At 36.8% G+C, this 22094-nt stretch overlaps 1 protein-coding gene across 3 annotated transcripts in view; it reads right to left on the reverse strand.

Annotated features, from left to right (window-relative positions):
• Nucleotides 1–345: 345 nt before the first annotated feature.
• REEP3 (receptor accessory protein 3) overlaps nt 346–22094 on the reverse strand; it is a 99510-nt gene continuing 77761 nt past the window's right edge. For all 3 annotated transcript variants that reach the window (XM_086382275.1, XM_086382276.1, XM_086382278.1), the window contains 5 exons: nt 20820–20940; nt 20529–20642; nt 12029–12176; nt 4695–4840; nt 346–3996 (listed from right to left, as the gene is read on the reverse strand). In XM_086382275.1, coding sequence (XP_086238401.1) covers nt 3940–3996; nt 4695–4840; nt 12029–12176; nt 20529–20642; nt 20820–20940 — 586 coding nt within the window. In that variant the 3' untranslated portion in view covers nt 346–3939. The remainder of the gene's footprint in view (nt 3997–4694; nt 4841–12028; nt 12177–20528; nt 20643–20819; nt 20941–22094) is intronic.

The following is a 22094-nucleotide window of genomic DNA, read 5'->3' on the forward strand; positions in this document are numbered from 1 at the left end:
CTTTGGGAACCATAAACTTGTTTTCTAGGTCTGTGAGTTTGCTTCTGTTTTGAATATAGACTCATTTGTATTACTTTTTGGATTCTGCCTATGAGTGATATCATACAATATTCAGCTTTCCCTGACCTAGTATGACATTCTCTAGATCCATCCATATTGTTGCAAATGGCAATATTTCAAAGAATGTATATGATTTGCATAATTTGCTCTATGATTTGTAATCTTAAGTGTGTGCATATATTGTCTATTATTTAATCAAGACACACTCAGTAATAAATAATATCATTTCATGCAACCTAACATATACACTTGACAGATACAGAAAAAAAATACAAGTTATCACTATCACTAGTAAAACGAGTTTATTTTATATTAAAGTTTTCAAAAAACACATTTGTAAAATTATCCTCATACTGGGCCTAAAGATAGCTTTTACAAAGAGATTAAAACTTGCAAAACTGCTTTCTCTTAACTATTGAAGTACATAGATTTAAAAGGTGTTATAGAAGAAAATGTTAATTCATGGTCAATGTTTAAAGGGTTAATATACATTAAATCTGTAGGAAACTACCAAAAGAATAATCTTAAAAACATTAAGAGAGTAAAAGTTGTACTTTCCTTTCAGAAAGCTTTATTCTTAAGTGATGTTTACTAAGAAACACACACTACATACCACAATAACCTTTTCAAAATTTACCAAATTGCTTTGTAAATGAATCAACTTACACAGAAGAAAACATAGGAAATTGCTTTTCAGTACATATTAACTTATTTTCCTGATAAAAGAAAATCAAAATAAAAATTTAGCCCATTCCAATTAAAAATACAAATTACTAATATTTAAGATAGTGTTGTATTATTTTTAATAACACAAAAGTTCAAGCATTCCAGAGTACAAACTGTGTTATTCCAAAAAAAAGAGAAAAACTCTTTATCTAACCAATGTTTACAGAAATTTGGAATATTTACATACCTTATAACACTGTAGAAATCTTTGGTGGTGACATATGGATTAAGTTCCCTGAAAACACTTTAATAATTTTATTCCATCAATCTGTATAGTCAAGTATTTAAAACTGGTAATGCTGGCAACATCATTTTCTATCCAAATCCACATACATATAGTGAAGTGTGTGGAGGGAATCTTATGCAGGGATTATGTGGGTTTAAATAATTACTTAGCAATAAGGCTTATTTCTGGCTCATTTTTACACCAGAAAAAAAAAATATAGTAAACTAAAGAACAGATCAATTCTTCCTTCTAAACAAACCCTGGAAATAGTTAATATTCATGAACAAGTTGAATGACAATAAACTGAGACACCAGGTACAGTTTCTGGATAAACTTTTATAGCTACCAAAATAGTGCCCTAAAGGCTTGTGCAGCATCTAATGCCCATTCACCAAATGGTGGTGGTGGGGTGCAAGGCACTGTGGTCTAGGGATAAACACACCTCTTTTATAAGCATTAGATTTAAAAGCAGAGAAACAAAAAAATGACCTGTTCCACCTTAAAAGAAAAAAAAAGTACAAGTTTATTATACAAAATTCAAATGAAAGCATGCTAAAACACACAGAAGAGAAAAGAAGCAAAATATAAGAAATGAAAGGACAGAAAGGAAATGACAGAACAGCGAAATGACATTGACTGTATGTAAGGTTATAACAAACGTATGAGAGGAAGCCTTGAGATATGATTAAATAGAAGGATTTGCATTATCTCTTTGAAACTAGTGTTGCTCTTGGTTAAACGTTTTGACTCTAGAAGTGTAGAGGGATAAATAATTCCTCCAATTTAGGACAGTATTTGTGAGTTTACGATAATTAAAGCATAGGTGTAATACTGAAAAGTGAAAGTGAAAGTGAAGTCGCTTAGTTGTGTCCGACGCCGTGGACTGTATCCCACCAGGCTCCTCCGTCCATGGGATTTTCCAGGCAAGAGTACTGGAGTGGGTTGCCATTCCCTTCTCCAGGGGATCTTCCCAACCCAGTGCAGGGATCGAACCCGGGTCTCCTGCACTGTAGACAGACTGAAATTAGACTTAAATAAAATAAAGTGGTGCAAATCGGCCCCCAAAAGTAATGTTTTTGATACAAAGTCACTTACATGACCTTGTTAGGCAATTTGAGATGACACTGCCCTAGTGTAGGAAAGGTAAGCAAGGCACATGTAGCATTTATATTGGGAAGTCAAGTGTTCTAGGCAATCTACGTTAAACTCTCTTCCAGAGTTTATAACCAGAATTCATAGGAATTTTGAATTAGTCAAAGTTAAAATAGATGAAGATACTCAGAATTAAACTTTGGGGGAAAATAAATTTAATGAAGTTTTACATGGTATTACTTATTGAGAATGTGAGATAATCTGGAAGACATTTTAAGACTTGCATGATGAGAAATGTATGAATTATAGTAAGGTACTCCTGAGTAAACATTCTGTTCTTTACCAACACTCAGAGTGGGTCATGAATATACACTCCCAGCTGGCTTCATTTCTTGAAAGGCAGAAAGGTCAAAGATCTCACAAATCTCTCATTGTTTTTTTTTTTTTTCTTTTGGGTACACAGAATAATCAAGTAAATTATATGAAAGAGTATAATCATACAGATTTGTATAATGATACAATTTTGATTACTGGTTACTAAAACCATCATCAGAAATATACTGACTTGGGGTTCATAATGCATAGTTATCTATGCCTAAAAAGCTTCAAAGTTTGGTAACTCAAAATCTCTTGGATTAAAAACATGATATTTTTCTAAAATCTATTCTAATAACTTCTAATATGTAAGATTAACAACATTTGTATTTTGCATTGGCATGGATCTTCAGGAAATTATCTCAGCCAGAAGTGAAATGATTCAAATGGGTAAAGTCAATGCCAGATTTAATAAATCAGCAGCCCGTGTCAGTGCCAAGCTTGTGAATAGATTGGCTGTTGGTTAATTTCATGAATTAGAAGATATCTACGTGCTATACTGGTCTCTGATTCCATTTCGCAAAAGCTACCATTTTTAAAAGCTGAAAATGAAACCACTGTTAACAAAAACATGCTAAGTTCAGCTACAATGTAGAACTAAATATGGGAAGCTGGTAAATTTTAAAGAACTTATCTGTATGAAAGATATGTAGAAATAGTTGAAAATGAACAATGAGCTCTATTTTTTATTATTAAAATTAAATGAATATAACTAATGAAACCCATAGGAAAAGAGATGATATAATTCAAGGCATAAATTTGACAAGTCAGAATATGACAAATAACAGTCAAGACAGTCAAGACAGTGTTAATAAAGACAAGACAGTCAAGACAGTGTTAATAAAACTTAAATGTATAGTTGTAAAATAAGTAAACAATTTTCAAGTGTGCAAAACTAGTCAGGAATGAAAGTGCTGTGTAGATACCTGGTTTTCAAATAGTTGTCTTGAAAACTTTCAGTTGATGGTGGGAAAAGTAGAAGTATTAACAAAGTAAAAATTTGAGGACTACATAAAACATATTTTATCTTATATTATACCCTCGTTCTGTCACTGCTGGATCAGAGGCCTATTAAATACTATCCTCATGTGATAGTTACAACAGAAATGGAGGTAAACACAAGATCACAAAGGCTGATGCTGCTCGAACCATCTTTCAAGTACACTGTGAATCTGGGTTTCACCTTGTATCCCAGGCACTTAGTGTTTTGAAGAATCTGACAACAGATAACACAATTTTCTTTATTTCTGATATATCTATCTACTTTTGCATAACTACCTTTAGTAGTCAAGATTTGGAAGTAGTTGTTAAAGAAAAACTATTTAAATTGACGAAAGTAAACCCTATCACCACCACAATTTAAAGCATTGTTTTAATGGATAAATCCTGAATATATGATGTTAGAAAAACAAGTTGATGTATTAGCATAATTTGACTTGGGATACTTGATATGTAGATGGCTAAAAATACACTTGTGGTCTCTTCTTTACTTTGTATTTTAGTGACCCATACCGCACCTGAAAAGAGAAATGTGTTATCATTATGAGTCAGATTTTGAAATTAGATAGGACTTCATAATCATCATAGTAATAATTTTTAAACTTTTCTGACGTAAAGAATCAACTGTCCTCTAAGCGTGCGCTCAAAAGACAGCACTATCTATATATTCCAAAATGTAATTGGTATTGTGTTAAATATGTGCACAGATTATTAACACTAGTGATAAATAAAAACATAAACTGTTATTATTTATACTTTATTTGGTACATGTCCATGAACGCTGCCCACAGTGATCTGAGGCCTTCATTGAAATCCTCCACTGCTTTCTGGGCACAAAGACAATATATTATTATGAATAAACTTTTACCGTTTAAATGCTATATAGATTTGGTTTAAAACAAAACTATGTACTTGATAGTGTTAGCTGCGTTCTTTATATATATGTGAGGGCTGGTACTGGGTACTCCCATCAATTGTCTGATTTTGTTTCGTGAGAATACTATTTTCCACTTATAGCGGAAGACTAGGAATTTATTATCATTTTCTAAATTGCCAGAGATCTTAATCCATCTGACCGGAATAAACAATTTTAAATACAACCCGTGCTGTATCATCCCAATCCTTCATTTAGGGATCATTAATATCCTAAATGAGCACGCAGCAGGGAAATCTCTTAATGCCAATCATTAGGAAAACAGCTCTGCGCTCCACTCACCTCTTTTCGGCCTTTCACGGTTTTCACAGATTTCATGCTTTGTGATCTTCGAAGCCCTTTGTGTGTTAACATCTCGTCATCTGAATATGGCCCCTCTGCTTCTTCGTCTGTTTTCTCATCCCCGTCTCTCAGTGGAATTCCGTAACCTAGATGAGTTGTGAAAATCAGCATGTTTTGGTAAAAGGATACCAGTCAGCACCGCCTCTTCACCCCGTCTGTCCGCAGTTCCCTGCAGTCTGCGTTTGTCGGCTTACTCCTTCCTTTTTTTAATCTGGAATGAGTTCCCTGCCCTTTGCTGTTGATCTTCACCCCTTGCACTAGTCTAGATGAGGCTCATTTCTTCCAGGAAGTTCCCCCTGGCAATTCCTATTTTTACTATGCATTTTTCAGAATAATTAAAAATATTTTTGAGTAGGTTAACAGTTATCTTGCTCAAAAATCAAAGAATATTAAATAGATACATAGTGAAAAGTCTCTTCCTGCCCTTTCTCCTTCTTGTGAATTCTAAACTACCTAAGCAATAATGCGTTTTGGTCTGTCATTTGTACCTGACTTTAATTAGGAACTTAGGGTCCTTTTGTCAAGTCCAGACATGGTAGAGTGCACTTAAGGAGTCATATAAGACCCAAAGGGAACAGAACTTTGGGCAAGATAAACTCACTGGGGGCAGGTGATAGAGAAGTTAAACCAACACTGTTGCAGCTGCTAAGATAAAATCCAGCCAGTCAGGCTACAGTAATTAGAAACACCACAGGCTATGATGACTGATGTTAGTTCAAAGAAAACAGCCAGCACCAGGAAGGTCAGTGAGAGATCATGTGGGTATGCTAACAGGATGCTGTGTGTAGCCACGAGGACTTAACTTTGACCAGCAGGCAAATAACCAGGCAGCCAAGCTGGTTGTTGTCAGGAACTCTGAGAGCACCCTGAGAATGCGAAGCAGGGACAAGAATACTCCCTCCCATTCCTGAAGCAGTGATTCTCAAAGCTTATTAGAATTTCAATAAACTTATGCTAATGCACAAACTTACCAGCACATATTAGAGTCACCTGGAGAACCCACTGATACACACATTGCTGGGCCCGGGGTTGGGCTGAGAAATTACATTTCTAACAAGTTCCTGGGTGATGCTGACGGTACTAGTTCGGGGCCTACGCTTTGAGAACGACTGCTTGGATGGAGCAAGAGAGGGGCCTAAATCTAAGGCAACTGGGGAATAGTAAGTAGATTATAAAGACTGGGGTGAGGAAATTCCTTAGTGGTCCAATGGTTAGGATTCTGGGCTTTCACTGCCAAGGGCCCGGGTTCCACCCCTGGTCAGAGAACTAAGATCCCATAAGCCACAGGATGAGGTCAAAAAACAAGAAAAAAAGGACAGGAGTGAGTTTACAAGGCCCCATTATGTTTCAAATTCTACTTTAATAAAGGTAAGGAGCATAGCTACCTTCTTTGGGTGGTATCAGGCTCAGGTGGGGACAAAGATGCACTTCTTGCATGTGAAGCAAAGCACACTGAATGAACTGTTTATTCATCTGCTCTCACAGTGCATGAGTAACTTGAGCATCACTGAGCAGACTATGAAGAGTTGTGATTAAGCTTCCGGGTCTCATAATAAGATAAACATCTTTAATTACATATTAAGAGCAGACCACCAGGCTCCTCTGTCCCTGGGATTCTCTAGGCAAGAATACTGGAGTGGGTTGCCATTTCCTTCTCCATAATTATATATTAAGGAAGTCCAATTTTATGGTGCCAGACTTCTAGTCTAGAAATCAGGAGGGATTTGAAAGCAGAATCAGTCATTACATAGGCCAGGATCCTTTGCTTTCCTGCCGCAGTTGCAGGAAGTGTGTGCTAGGCAGAAGTGATAGCACATGCAAAGGCCCGGGGTCATGGGGAGGCATAACTTTGTGCAAGAGCTGTGAGGAGGCCAGTGTGGCCAGGAGAGGAAGTAGGGTCAGCAGTCCTGGGAAAACCCCCCTGGTGCAGTATTAAGTGGAAAAAATGTAAATGTAGAAACAAAGGAAGGAAAAACAAAAATGAAACCATAATATCTGTTGAAAGTGAGCTTTTAAGCGATTTTAAATTTCTTCATTTTTCTTTCTTAAAAAAATTGCCAAATTTTTATTTAAAAAATTTTATTACTTCAATATAAACCAGAAAAAAATTGTTTTAGATTGCCATTTCTAGATTCTTCTCTATTGCTGTTGCTTATATAATATTCCCAATCCCAATATAATAAAACTAAGGTAAAACACAGATGAAGGAATCAAGGAAAGAATCTGGAAACGACTGTGAACAAAAAGTTCCCTAAGGTAAAAGATGAGGCAAACATGGCCCTTGCGATTTTAATTACCTCTCATTTTATATAATTAGGAATTGGAATTTCACTCAAAATGATAATTTTATATATATTATATATATATATATATACACACACACACACACACACAATCTTATTGTTTCCTAATTTCAACTAAAAATATCTTAGTTTTCTAATTATTGTTTCAGGAAAAGTGATAGATTGATTCATTATTGCACAAGTTTTAAAACTAATTTTTAAATTTAGATTTGTTTGTTTTTGGCTGCGCTGGGTCTTCGCTGCTTTCTCTGACTGCAGCAGAGCGGGGGCTCCTCTCTAGCTGTGGTGCATGGGCTTCTCACTGCAGCGGCTTCTCTTGCTGTGGCACATGAGCTTGGTTGACCCATGGCTTGTGGAATCTTCCCACAGCAAGGGTCAAACCCATGTCCCCTGCACTGGCAGGCAGATTCTTAGCTAACAGACCACCAGGGACGTCCCCACAAGTATTTTTAAAATACTACTATGTGTGAGGCAGTATACTAAGTTATGGGGGATACAATGTTAAAAAGACGTAACTGTCCTTTTCTATCCTGAGAAATACACAGTCCAGTAGAGGAGACAGAGTCGACTGTAATGAATGCTATAAATAGAAGACAAGGACAAGGTGCTACGGGAGCACACAGCAGAGGGAAGTGGGTTGTGAGAGAAGACTTCTTGTAGGAGGTGGTGGCCAAGCTGAATTCTGAAAGGCTCGTGATTCTATACACCCAGCACAGGAAGCAGTGGGATGCCAAGGCTGGGGAGCTAATACACCACATGCTGCTGAGTTAGGACTTCATCAGAGAACAAAGGGGAGAGGGCATTGAAGCATTTTAAGCAGGAGGGTGACATGATTAGGTTTTGGTTCTTTGTAAGAGTCTTCTTGCACTTTAGAGAATGAATCATAAGTGGATACTGGAAACAGGGAGGTTACTGCAGGACAACAAGTCAGAAATGATGGAGTCCAAGGATTGAGCAGGAAGTAGCCAAGCTTGGGATTTGTTAGGAGGTGAAGTTGACCAGCTTAATTTAGCAAGTTATTAAGACTAAACTGCATCAAAAAAAAAAGGAGTCAAATCAAATATCTTCACTAAAACATGCATTTTCTATTCCACTTAAAAGCCTGAAAATAAGCATTATGAAAATTCTGATGTGCATGGTGGAAATAGTATTAATCAGAGTTGTCCAAGAATTTTAAAGTCTTTGGGAGAGGAGAAGACCCGAGATTATGAGAAAAGCCCAAATCTAGATGCCCTATCTGAACAGGAACCCAGCGAGCTGGCTGAGCAGGTCTGCCAAGCCCAGGCAAGGTGAAGCTGGTGGGTGCCGCTGGTAAACAAAGGTGATGCTAGGGTCAGCCGTTTTCCATCATCAATCTAGACTGGACAAGGTCCTCAGAATGGTGCTGTCTATGCACATTCCTGAGGGGCAGTGACTAAGAACCTAAGAACGAGAAGTCTGTGTTGTCAGGGGCCCTGAGGCCTGAGGCTGCAGCTGTTGGGCCAGCTTCAACCCAGTGCTCTGTTGCCATTTTAGGAAACGAGCAAATGCTTATGCAGACTGACCAGGTTTTATTCATAGCTTGAACATCTTAGAATTGGTATATTTTAAGTCTCTCCTCCCTCCTACCCCTTTATAATAATAATAGCCAATACTGATCCAGCACTTAGCAAAGACCAGGCATGTTTGAAGCAGTTTCCACGTATTAATGTGAGTGCAGAAGCATGGAAGGTCTGACTTGGGAGAAGAAAGCCTTAGCTATCGTGTTGGAAGAAGCCCTGGATCCATGAGAGGAGAAATGAGTGAGCACCTTGCTACCTATTACTGTAGGAACTTGAGTGAGTCTTGCCTCTCTGGGCCTGTTTTCGTATCCGGTAAGGTGTTGAAGCAGGTGGGAGATGAACAGGTTACTATTAATACATGAATGCCAACCCTGAGCCAGTAGAGCTGTCTGGGTGCTATGCTGAGTGCGATTCTGAGCCAGCATGGGAAGTGCTGCAATCCATTAGCAACATCTGCCATGGGCACGAAGGGATGTCATCTACTGGCCTTCTTTGACTAAAGCACTTCTAAGGTCCCCTCCTGCTAAATTGTTTGAAGTTCTTGTTCCAGCCCAAGTGTCTCACTAAGTGTAGTCTCTTTATAAAGTAAAAAGACAGAGGATTAGATGAAAAACCTTGGATACTTCATTTCTGTCATTGAGTACCTGGTATTTGACAAGTAATTTAATCTCCTTAGGTCTCAGTTTATTCATCTACAAAATAAGGATAAAAATATTTAACCCGCATAGTCATCTTCAGGGTTAAATAAACATGTAAAGCATTGAAAACAAGACAAAACTCCCTTTATGTGCTTGTATATTGAAAATGAATACTGAAGCACTTTTAACTAATATGAGAGCAGCAGCTTCTTTGCAGAAAAAATATTTCCACTTATGAGAACGTGGTGTTCTTTCTAAGGAAGTGAACATCATGTTCAAGGTGTCTATTTTCTTACAAAAAAGCATTTGGAGGTAGCTCTTTTTCCCATAGTGACAACATGTGAACCAGAATAACTTCATCAAAGCAAGACTTCTCTTGATCAGCCAACCTCAAACTGCTCAGAGCAAGCCATTTAGCTTTTAAGAGGGAACTACTTTTTCAAATAGTTGAATTTGCTTGTGTTCTGAGATAAATGTATTGATTACATGAACTAGTAAACAGACTTATGTAAATATAATTGTAAATGTAATTCCCACACTGAAAAACTTACCAACTTGCTTTCTTTCTTGGGGAATTTTAGAAGTAAATAAAATAGAAAAAAATTCAAGATATAAGAAAATGAATACCTTAATTAAAGGAGATGAAGAGTTGTTTTATTTCTGATTTTAAGAATAATGGGTTAATTAAAAAAAAGTCACTAGAAGCCCACAACTCAGAGCTAAATGCTTTAACATTTTCATAATACCTTTTCAGACTGTCTTCTACATACATAAATCTTAAAAATAAATTTACATATATTAATCCATTTCATCCATCTGTCTATTGTGCCTCTATGGTACAGGATCATAACAAACACACTATTTCATTATTGTTGTTTTTCCCTCTCAATCTGGATATGTTTTCATGTCAGTAAGTATCAATATAAACTGACATTATAATTTTTCACTGCTAATAGCCGCCCTTTTGCTTAACCATTCTCTTAGGAGTTTGGTTTGTTCCAATATTTTGTTACTATAAACATCAATAAAATGAACATTCATATATCTTTGTACCTATGTCTTTGAACACTTGCCTGATTATTTCTTTATGACTATTCCTAGAAGTTTCTTGCTGAGTTAGAGAATACATTTTGAAAACTGTTACTAGACTGTCATCCAAAAAGATTGTTATACATTAAACATTCATAAAAAGTGTATGAGAATGTTTGTTTCCCAACTTTCTGGTTATTTTAATTCACGGTTTAAAATTTAACAGAAGAGCTACTTAGCACCTTGTTATCTTAAAATATTTTAGTCACAGCATTTTAAATTTAATAGATGGATCCCATAAAAATGGTGTCATGGATTTTCAAGTTTATAATCCTGTTTTCATTTAAATAATTGGAATATAGTTCTTAACCAATTTTAAGGTATAATTATGAATCAACTACTGATAAACGACTCAGATTACTGGTCCAAATCAGCAAAATATATATAGCAGATCCCATATTCAAAGTCAGTACACCTAATTTTTTAAATGCCTATTAAGAAAATGCCTTATAATAGGAGCTACTTTTACATTATTAAAGTATTAAGGATGATGATTCAAGGTTCAAAGTTTACTCATTCTTAAAGGCATTAGTACCTTACTCAATGGCCAGTACTTAATTATTACTTCTTAGATAATAGCCACCAATTTTTGTAAGTTATTCTAGGGAGAACTTAGAAGAAATTTCATTATTCTTTCTTTATAAGAAGGAACTATTCTTTTCAAGTTGGTTTTAATTATAAAGAATGATTTTCATGTACTTCAAAACTTCTACTTGGAAAAAAAACAAAAAACAAAAAGATCCAAAAGCCCTGTACTTTATGGACCTAATAAGACATTAATAAGAAATGTCCTGAAGATCTTAGTTCTCAGTTGAGCCTTGAACTATAATTTTCTTTCATGTGAAAAAAAAAAAAAAAGACTACAAGAACCATGTCTTTTTGTTTGTGTGCATGTTTCTAAGACCACAATTTATTAAAGTTTTAGAACATATCAACCATGACATGCTTATAGTTTATATTAAAATAAGTGGGTTTTTGGTCTATAATTCATAATTTCAAGACATTTTTCCATTGGAGTAATCTTATTTTCAAACTGCTCTTTTGTCACTGCTTAAAACTTTTCATCTTATGGTTCAATATCCTTATTTGTTCACAGCACTTACAATAAAGAGGGTTTAAACCCTTCAGATGTCGCTACACAGTTTGAGTAACCAGAGTGGAGAGCGCAGGTCAGGACTAGTGCTGGTGGTAGATGACCACATTCACTGTCTAGAAATTCATGGCAGCACATGGGGCTATTGCTACTTTCTTAGTGGGATTCTCTCCAGAGTCAACAAAAGGCAAGCACTAGCCTTATTTAGAGAACAAAAACAAAAGCTTAAAGATAAATTTTAGTTCAGTTCAGTCGCTCAGTCGTGTCTTACTCTTTGTGACCCCATGGACTGCAGCACGCCAGGCTTCCCTGTCCATCACCAACTCCCGGAGCTTACTCAAACTCATGTCCATTGAGTCGGTGATGCCAAACTAAAGATAAATTTAGTTTACCCAAATTCAGACAGCTGGTACCCATCTTGACTCTGCTGCTAAGTCACTTCAGTCGTGTCTGACTCTGTGTGACCCCATAGACAGCAGCCCACCAGGCTTCCCCCGTCCCTGGGATTCTCCAGGCAAGAACACTGGAGTGGGTTGCCATTTCCTTCTCCAATCATCTTGACTCAAGATCCCAATTATGACAGAACAATATGAAAACAAAACAAGCACACCTGCTGCTTCACCGGAGCCTGGTTTACTTTTCTTTTTTGTTTCTGGGAGAGGTTGGTACGATCTTTGTCCCACAGGCTCATCACCTTGAATGGCTGTTAGGTCATGCATACTGAAACTTCGCAAACGTTCAGTTATTGCTCCTTGGCTCTGTTTAACAGAGAAGCGATAGATCCAAGAAAAAAGGTGCATTTAAAATACTTAATATGTTTGCATTTAACTTACCCCCAACATTTGATCATGAAGCTGATTCATTTCATAATGAAACCTTCAGAGAAGTTGAAAGACTTCTACAGTGGATACCCATATATCATTTATATTTTGCTGGATCTTGTTCATCACTAATTTACCATCTATCTAACCATCAATCACTTTTTAATGCATTTCAAAGCAAGTTGTAGACATCAGTACATTTCACTCCCAAACATTTCTGCTTTAACTTGAAAATGTAAAAAAAAAAAAAGGTATCAAGAGCTTATCCTGACTATAAACATCATCCATAATATTGCTCTCTCCTAGAACTAGCACTTTGAGGCTTATATTTATGATTCATAAGAACTTTTTTAAAGTAAAAGAGATGCTGTTTCAAAGCTAAGTCAAGTTAGGAATGGTAATGGCTCTACCTAGAACACCACAAAAAAAAATTTAAGAGCCCCAATCTTGAGTATGAAATGATATTCAGTTAATGAATTCACCATCTGGCAAAGCATATCTACTACTATAAAATATGACTTAAAGCTTTAACAATATGGCACTTAACACTAGGCACAAGTGGGTATTTAAAGTTAACTAAAATTGAGAGAAAGAAGAAATTCAGCTCCTTAATTGCACGAGCTACATTTCAATTGCTCACTAGCCACATGTGGCTAGTGACCGTGAGGTAGAGAGTATCTCCATCACTGCAGAATACTCAATGCTTTTCATCATTGCACAGCTTTGAAAGGAACATTTCTGAACTTTTCAGACATAACTACATTTCTTCCCGAAGTATAAAGCTTTGTAAAGAGAAAAAAATAATTTCTAAATTTACCCACTTTGAAAATTTGCATAGCATACAGATGACTCATTTCTTATTTATAGATGGATTAAAAATATTCTTCTAAAGGTTTTTTTACACTTATTATTTCTTCTTCCCACACATATGAATTTATGATTGCCTCTACTTATAATGGTACTGTAGAAACTCATCCATAATGGTTCATCTTTAAATTTCAAAGCCTAAGGCATTACAAACATCCCAATGTTACTGCTAATGTGTATTTTACATTGAAGAAAATTGTCTTGATTCATGAGTCTTGGATTAGCTACTCCTAGTGATACCCTATTATGTCAAACCTGAACACCATTTCCATACCCCACTTAAGCTTTGTAATTTCTACCATAGTCTCTGAATTATGAAAAAGCATAATTAAAGGGTCTAGTGAAAACTGAAAGTGTTAGTCGCTCAGTCGTGTCCGACCCTGCGACCATAGACTGTAGCCTGCCAGGCTCCTCTGTCCATGGAATTCATCAGGCAAGAATACTGGAGTGGGCTGCCATTCCTTTCTCCAGGGGATCTTCCCGACCCAGGTATCGAACCAGGGTCTCCTGATTGCAGATGGATTCTTTACTGTCTGAGCCACCAAAAGGATCTATATTCTCAATAAAAGTAGTTGGATTCCACATATCTTTAAACATTCTTGACAAGGTTTAATTTATTATACTCTCTTTTTATCAGACATCATTTATTTATTAAGTAGAGGATGACAAAAGACTCAGACACACGCTAAAAGGAAGTGACCAGTGCTCGTCTGAAACAGATGCCTTGTTTTTGCAGAACTGTCATTTTCTCTGTTCCAATCTTTGTAGTTCTGTGCCCTCTCAGCAATTCTTGACTTTTTTTGCCATTGCCAAACAGATGGTAATACACATCCATAATATCCTATATTCTTAACCCCCAAACCCTCCCACTCAAGAAAGTATATCTCAGCATGCAAATAAGTCAACGTGCTGTTGAATCAGTCTAGCTTTACATCATCCACAGACTTCAGAATCTTTAATGATTATCATCAACTAATTACTTAGGGTGTATCTCACAAATGAACTCACATTAATGTTAGTTCTGTGGCTGTGCTTTATATATTTTGCCTTCGGGGTAAGATTTTAAGAAAATAGAAGAGAGGGACAAATCTTAGGCTTCTTCCGTTCTCTGAGTTTACCTGGTATGGGGCTGATACTGAATATGTAATAAGTAAACTATTCTTTTTAAGCCTTTTTTTTTTCATTACTCATGACTGCTACAGAGTTCTCTATAGATAGCAGCATGTTTGAACGTAAACACTGGAGTTTATATGGAGAGGTTCAGTACCAAACCACAAGTATGGTCATGGGTATCTACAGGGCTAGATTACACCATTCACTAGGAGGTCGCTTCAGGTTTACATGAAAGGTGAGCAAGGACCGACACCGAGATGTGTGTGATCTGTATACAGTCAGGATTTTAATGCAGTTCTTGAGTAATCAGCCCTCTAGCCCTGGTATTATCAATCCTCAGAAAAAAAAAAAAAAAGGCCAGCTACCATATAGGGAAAAGCAAAAAGAGGCTGTGTACTTTCCTTGAGGACTCACAGCACTTCAACAGCCATTATCACGTTGAAAAATCATTTCTTTTCACTGTATGTTTTCTAATAACCCCAGAATAGAAATAACATGGGGGGGGGAAACTATTATACAACTGTGAACTTCAAAAATACTACATAAATTATAAGTATCGAATGTGACCACTTTAAAAGGAGAGGTGTCACTATAAAATAACTGCATTTAAAGGCAGAGCTATTCCCTCTAATTTTTATATATTCTGCACAAAAAGTCCATTAATAAGGGAATTATGTTTGCAATAAAATGTTAGGAGAAAATGCCTCCCCTCCACCTCAGAATTCTAAATTATGCAAAATATGGGTGCAAGTGTGCAGTATGGTTATAGTTAGACAGGGATAAATATTAAAAAAATTAAAACAGTATAATGTTTAGGCAGATGAGTGATTTCTATTTTTTTCAAAAATTTCTTTATATTACAAAATTAGTCATAGATGGTATAATGAAGTGTTTTTTTTTAATTGGAGGGTAATTGCTTTACAGTGTGTTGATTTCTGCTGTACAACAATGTGAATCAGCTATAAGTATACATATATCCCTCCATCTTGAACCTCCCTTCTATCACCCCCACATCCCAGAAGTCATCACAGAGGGTATAATGAAGTTTTAATTGTTAACATAATATACTATATGAATTTCTGACCTATTTCTTCATCATCTTTCCAGTATCTAAATCCCTTACTCCCATCATTAAAAGAAAAACTGTTTCTACATTTTGAGGGCACAAGCAGGAAATTATAGCCACTTATCAAAAACAATACTAAAAGGTATTTATATTTTGTTTAAATTAATAATGCTTGATTTATTTTCTTGCATTTGGTTTATACACTATTAAGCTAAAAAGTATAAGAAAAATGAAGACAGGTTCTAGTCTGTGGAGGAAAATATGTGTGGAAACAGCAGTCTTAGTAAGTTGGAAGGGAGTTACTAACCACAAGGTAATTCTATATCCTGCATTTAGATCCTATTCGCTACAGAACTGTATATACACTGTGTATGTTAAATTTAGTCCTAAAAATCAAAGAGAAAATAACGAAAGGTTATGATGAGAAAACAAAAGTCAAAGTAATTAAAAAGTATTCTGTAGAACATTTTACATCATTAGACGAAGTGTTCCTGTCTTCAGGGAGCTCAGAGGCCTCAGGGTTTGAATTTAGATGAGCCCAGAACATCTATTTAAGAAACTAAGAATGTGGTAAGGTTGGCTGGGTGGGAGGGCTGGGTCCAAGCTCTGGAAAGAATGCTTTAGCCAAGAAGCAGCTTTCCCAGCTGGCCCCACACAGAAGCTCACTGATACCTGAAAATTTGCATGTCTACTCAAGTATCCAGGTCTATGGATGGCATCTGTAAAAACGGACCATGATGTATGACTAATTCTAACCTCTTTATACCCAACCATTCTGCTTTGTTTAAATATTTTGTTTCCTGGTTAAACATTATACTAATATTACTATGTTGTTGTTTAGCCATTCAGTTGTGTCCATGGACTTTTGCAACCCTATGGACGATAGCCTGCTAGGCCCCTCTGTCCATGGGATTTCCCAAGCAAGTATACTAGAGTAGGTTGCCATTTCCTACTCTAGGGGATCTTCCTGACCCAGGGATTGAACCCGCGTCTCCAGTATTGCAGGTGGATTCTTTACCGCTGAGCCACCAGGGCCATATTCTGTGTTAAATAAGAGGAATTTACTGTGCTTATCATCACCTTTGTATAAAATCTTCAACCTATCCTCAGAATTTTTAAATTAAGAATTAAAAAATATAATCAGCAATGCTTTGTAATCTTATAAGCATACCAGCAATTCCTTATGGAATAATTTTTAGGACACTGTTCAATAATGAGTAGTCATTAAGCTCTATTTCTTATTGATCCTTGACATACTACATTATAACTGAGAATAAGGGTAGTCTGCAGTTTTTAGGGAAATGCCTTGTCCTTATAGATAGTTAACACAATCTGATCAAGCCAAGAATGGAACTGACTGCATTTGCATTAAGTGAGTACTATATTTTCATGGTTTTAAGATTAAAGCAATATATATTTATTGAAGAATGTTTGTAACAGAGAAAAATGTAAAAGAGGATGATCTATAACCTAACACCTAAATTACCCGTACATATTTACATATCCTTTAAGCCTTTTCTGACTTACCATACTTTCACAGCAGGGCTTCTCGACCTCAGCATTAGTGCGATTTTGGTCTAATTTTTTTTGTGTTGGGAAGCCGTTCTGTAAGCAGCATACTTGTCCTCTCCCTAAGATGCCAGTAGCAGCGCCTCTGCCTCAGCTGTGACAACCCAAAATCTCTCCAGACATTACCAAAATTGCCCCCAGATGAGAACCGTCATTTTCGAGTAGGAGTTTTAGAAGTCAGTTTTTACCCCTTCATTTTATATGTAAGAACATGGATACTTGGAGAGATCAGTGCAGATGACTGCCCTAAATCTCATGGCTAATTAGGACAGAAGCAGGGCTAAAAAATGCTGACAACTCAACTGCTACAGAATTCAACTTTCATTATAACATCGTGCTTAGATTGCAAAGAAAAAAAAATACGATCTTTCTTCTCCATTGTCTAAAGAAGGGCTCTCTTTTTTTATACAGATGATACTAAGCAGCTGAATCTCCTCAAATTCTTTCACAAACAGAAAGCCATTAAAACAGACAGCAAGATGTCAGGATTTCTGACCTAACTGTCGTTATTTACAGTCAATAAGATTTCAGAAATTTTAACTGTAAGGCTCTCATTTCTGTGATAATTGATTTCTTTAAAAAATAATATCTGCTAAAGAATTCACCAAGAAAAGGCTGCTAGAGAAAATCCTAAGAGGCGCTTAATACGACTAACAGTTCTCTTCTTCCTCTGTCCTTCATTCAGCAGGAGTGTTGCTCGTCTGTACAAAAGCCGCCGGCATTTCCCATGTGAAAGCTATGGGACGCTGAACATCCTCAGCAAAATCCTTGAAGCTCCTTCATATGTTTGTGCTTTGCTCAGCCAAAATAAACTTGTACACTGACCTTGTGAACAGATGCCGGGTAATGAGGTCACAGAGCTGAGTAACATTTTCAGAAAATTGCTTTACGGTGTAATAAATGTTCTGATTAGATTCCTAGTTTCATCTTTAACATGCTCAGGTGGTTCAGCTTGGGAAGCCTAGCTGGGGGTATTGCCAGTCTTTAAAGGTCACACTGAGAGTTCAGTATTTTTAGTCTGAAAGATATTTTTAACAAACCATATATTGTAAAAAAAAAAAAAAAAAAAGTTTAATAATTCTCAAGTCTTACTATTAGCTTTCCTGCAGTTTCTCCTTAAAAACTTGACCTATTTCCTATTTCGGTTTCAATTTATTCTTCAGTAGGAAATGTCTGGTTCAGTGATTCTTCCATCACAGTCAGTGCCTTTCCTTGACATCTCTAGAGATGAAACTAATTTCCCCTACCTTAAAGCAGGCATAGTAAAACTTGAGGCAAATAGTGTTAACATTATGCTGTGTTCAGCATATTTAATGACCATCTCTAATGAATAAAATCCAGTATGGTTGATGCCAACATTCCTCTGCTCATTGGGAGAATGATGAGGGTTGCCTCATCATATCAAGTTCACTATACACAGTGAACTTGATAACAAAAGGATCACAAGATCACAAGCGAAAAGAGAGAATTCCAAAGTGAATTCAAGTTACAGTGGGTTTGTTTTGCAGTGGTAACTTAGATAATTTTTATGCTGTTTCTTGTCTTTGAAGTGGAGAAGTGGTTTTAATTTGTTAAATATATAAATAAAGACAAGCAATATATATCACAAAGAAGCTAAAGAAATATAGGTATGGGATCACTTTTATAGTCTTTCTACAAAAAGGTGTTTCAGTAAGATAATGCTTATTTTACCTTTTATTTATTTTTTTTGTCTGCACCCTGAGGCTTTGGGATCTTAGTTCCCTGACCAGGGACTGAACCCTGGCCCTTGCAGTGAAAGCACGGAATCCTCACCACTGGACCACCAGGGAATTACTAGATAATGCTTTTTTTAATAGTGGAGGGCAAGGGGTAGGCTCTAAGCAACCAAATATGAGATAAAATTTTCAGTTAGTAGATACAGATATTCAGCTTGACAGTAGTGGCCTGAAAGGGTAGGGACTGTATCTGTTTTGTTCATTGCTGCATCCCAAGCACCTACCATACAGTAGGCATTAGATACAAACCTAGATGGTCAATACACTAAATATCTTTAAATAAACATATAGGATGTTAAATACCAGTGGCAGCAAAGTATGTATAAAATAAAAATAAATGAAGGAATGAGGAAAGATAATCCGGTTGGGGTTTCTGGTTCCTCATGTAGAGGTTGGAAGTAGTAAGTCAAAATAAAATAAATATCCCACAAAACAGTTACGAGTCTCACAGAGTAGGTAGGATTATAAACCATATTTAAGTGTTGAAGTGAACCGGGCAAATGAGATTTGTGTGTGTCTATGTTTCCTAACGGAGAAGGCGATGGCACCCCACTCCAGTACTCTTGCCTGGAAAATCCCATGGACGGAGGAGCCTGGTGGGCTGCAGTCCAGGGGGTTGCTAAGAGTCGGACATGACTGAGCGACTTCACTTTGACTTTTCACTTTCATGCATTGGAGAAGGAAATGGCAACCCACTCCAGTGTTCTTCCCTGGAGAATCCCAGGGATGGGGGAGCCTGGTGGGCTGCCGTTTATGGGGTCGCACAGAGTTGGACACGACTGAAGTGACTTAGCAGCAGCATGTTTCCTAAAACAGTGCTCTAAAATGTCTAAAAACTAAATTTCAGCATCAAAAATTGGGAATACAGACACATAAAATGTCTATATTCCTAAACAACTTTTGATGCTGAAACTTAGTTTTTAGTTTTTTGCCACAGAATCCAGTTGAATGTTGTTTTTAAGTATGGAAAATTCAGAAAGCATCTTCTTGAGGGTGTAAATAAATAACTTGTACTTGATTTGTGATGCTAAATAATGCTAAATTTTATAACAAAGAAAGCAAGAAACCTTTGGTCCCCTCTCTCCATCCCCCTGCAGGCAACCACTTTAAAACCTCTACTTTCTTATGCAGCAGACCAGGACTTGAGTTCTGCTCTGCCTCATTTTCTCCTCCCTGCCATCCTCCCAAAGCAGAAGTTAAGTAAAAGGCTGATGTTATTTGGAAAGTCACACTCAGAACTTTCTGAAGCTGAAACCTATTTTCTTTCCACATACTACACACCAAAACCAATAATGCCATGGGATTTAAAATCAACCACACTAATTACTACATGCAAAGAAATCCAAAAGCCATAATGCGAATTTTCACATAAGGCATTCCTTTGATAATTTGGCTTGCAAAACACAACACATGACATTAGTAATTGGCTAAGTAAAATCTTAAGTTTTAAGAGCAGAAATTTTTCATGCCTTATTTTGAATAATCAGTTACCTCAAATTGGTTGAAGTATGGGTGCAGAAGTAAGCCAGAAATCCTACCAAGATAGTGCCATGGAGAGATAGAGGGGAAAAAAACACCAAAGACAAAGAAAGAATGGTCATCTTTACTAAAGGTTATTTACTCAAAACTATTTTAAGGTTATAAAGTAGGAAGATTACGACAAAATGACATTTTCCCAGTATGTTTTATTTACTATCTCTCATTCTGTCATCAATTAAGAGTTCAAAATATCTAACAATTATAGAAGACGTGTTAAAATATCTTTAAAACAGTCTACTTGTTGTTTTCTAACATTAAAAAAATAAACAGAAGGTAAATTTGTGCCAAAATTTATAATGATCTGAAATAAAAAGCCACCCTACTTTGTTCACTGGCAATTTGACACTGGATTAAAAAAAAAAGTAAATAAAAAATTACCTTCACTGCTGCAGTGACGGCAGCAGTAGCTGCTAAATTTAAACCTTGCCGCCCAAAGTTTACCATAGTTTCATAGCCTCGTTCTTTTGCTTGGACAATATAATCATCAATTTCCTGGAAAAAAAAATCAAGTTTGTAGAATATTAATTTTATTTAAAAAGAATGTCAAGAAGCTGAAAACTAGGACTTTCTCCCCTAATATAATAGTTTCACTCATTTTATAGCATGCAACATGTGATGATGAAACGCATTTCTAACAAATGATTTGTGGAAATAATTTATACATCTTACCCTTTCCTTTGAAGAAAGTAGTGGATGAAGGAATTTTCTGTATATTAAACTTGCTCCTCTGGTATAAGGAGAGAGTAGCCATATGACAAAAGCAATCTTAAGCTCATAGTAGAGGGGGAACCTGACAAGAAAATATTTGAAAAGGATGCTGGTGAAAATAAAACTACAGACAATGAGGAAATCATACACAAAATTTTTTTTAAAGTTCAGTCACTGTGTTACGCTTTCACAGGTAAGAAGTTGTGATCAGGAAAACAACTATGTTTGAACTGACAAATTAATCTCACTAATTATATAGATCAGAGCAGCCTATCCCCTCGCAGAGATTCTAGTTCAAAGTTGTTCCATTCATGTACATTTTTTTTAAAAAAACTGTTTACTTTTTGGCTGCACCCTCCGCGGATGTTGGATCTTAGACCAGGGATCAAACCTGCACCCCTTGCATTGGAAGGGAGAGTCTTAACCACTGGACAGCCAAGGAAGTTCCAAGACTGCTCTCTATAGACAAAGTCAGACAAGCTGCCAAACTAACTGGAGCAGTTCAGAGAGGTCATTCAGTTCAGGTTCAGTTCAGTTCAGTTGCTCAGTCACGTCCGACTCTTTGCAACCCCATGGACTGCAGCACGCCAGGCCTCCCTGTCCATCACCAACTCCTGGAGTTCACTCAAACTCATGCTCATTGAGTCAGTGATGCCATCCAACCATCTCATCCTCTGTTTTCCCCTTTTCTTCCCGCCTTGAATCTTTCCGAGCATCAGGGTCTTTTCAAATGAGTCAGTTCTTTGCATCAGGTGGCCAAAGTATTGGAGTTTCAGCTTCAGCATCAGTCTTTCCAATGAATATTTAGGACTGATTTCCTTTAGGATGGACTGGTTGGATCTCCTTGCAGTCCAACAGTCTTCTTCAACACCACAGTTCAAAAGCATCAATTCTTCGGCACTCAGCTTTCTTTATAGTCCAACTCCCACATCCATACATGACCACTGGAAAAACCATAGCCTTGACTAGATGGACCTTTGTTGGCAGAGTTCATTAAAAGCATCTAACCAGGACAGTAAGGTGCACCCACCCTGTCTGCAGAGCCTAGCTGCCATGGCATAGCAGGACATACCTCCCAAGTGTTAGGTGTGTTTTTAAGCATTTATAAGCTCCAAGTGTGCAATGTTACCCCATATGCACATCTCCTTCTCTTAGAGCTCCCAGAAAACGTCCCCTCCAATTTCATTTGGCCAGAAGTGCAGCACTTGACAGACCTAAATCGTTCACTTGGAAGGA

Source organism: Bos grunniens, chromosome 28, assembly GCF_055505025.1.
Source record: "Bos grunniens cultivar Pamir isolate PY7600 chromosome 28, Bosgru_T2T1.0, whole genome shotgun sequence".
NCBI classification, from domain to species: Eukaryota; Metazoa; Chordata; class Mammalia; order Artiodactyla; family Bovidae; genus Bos; species Bos grunniens.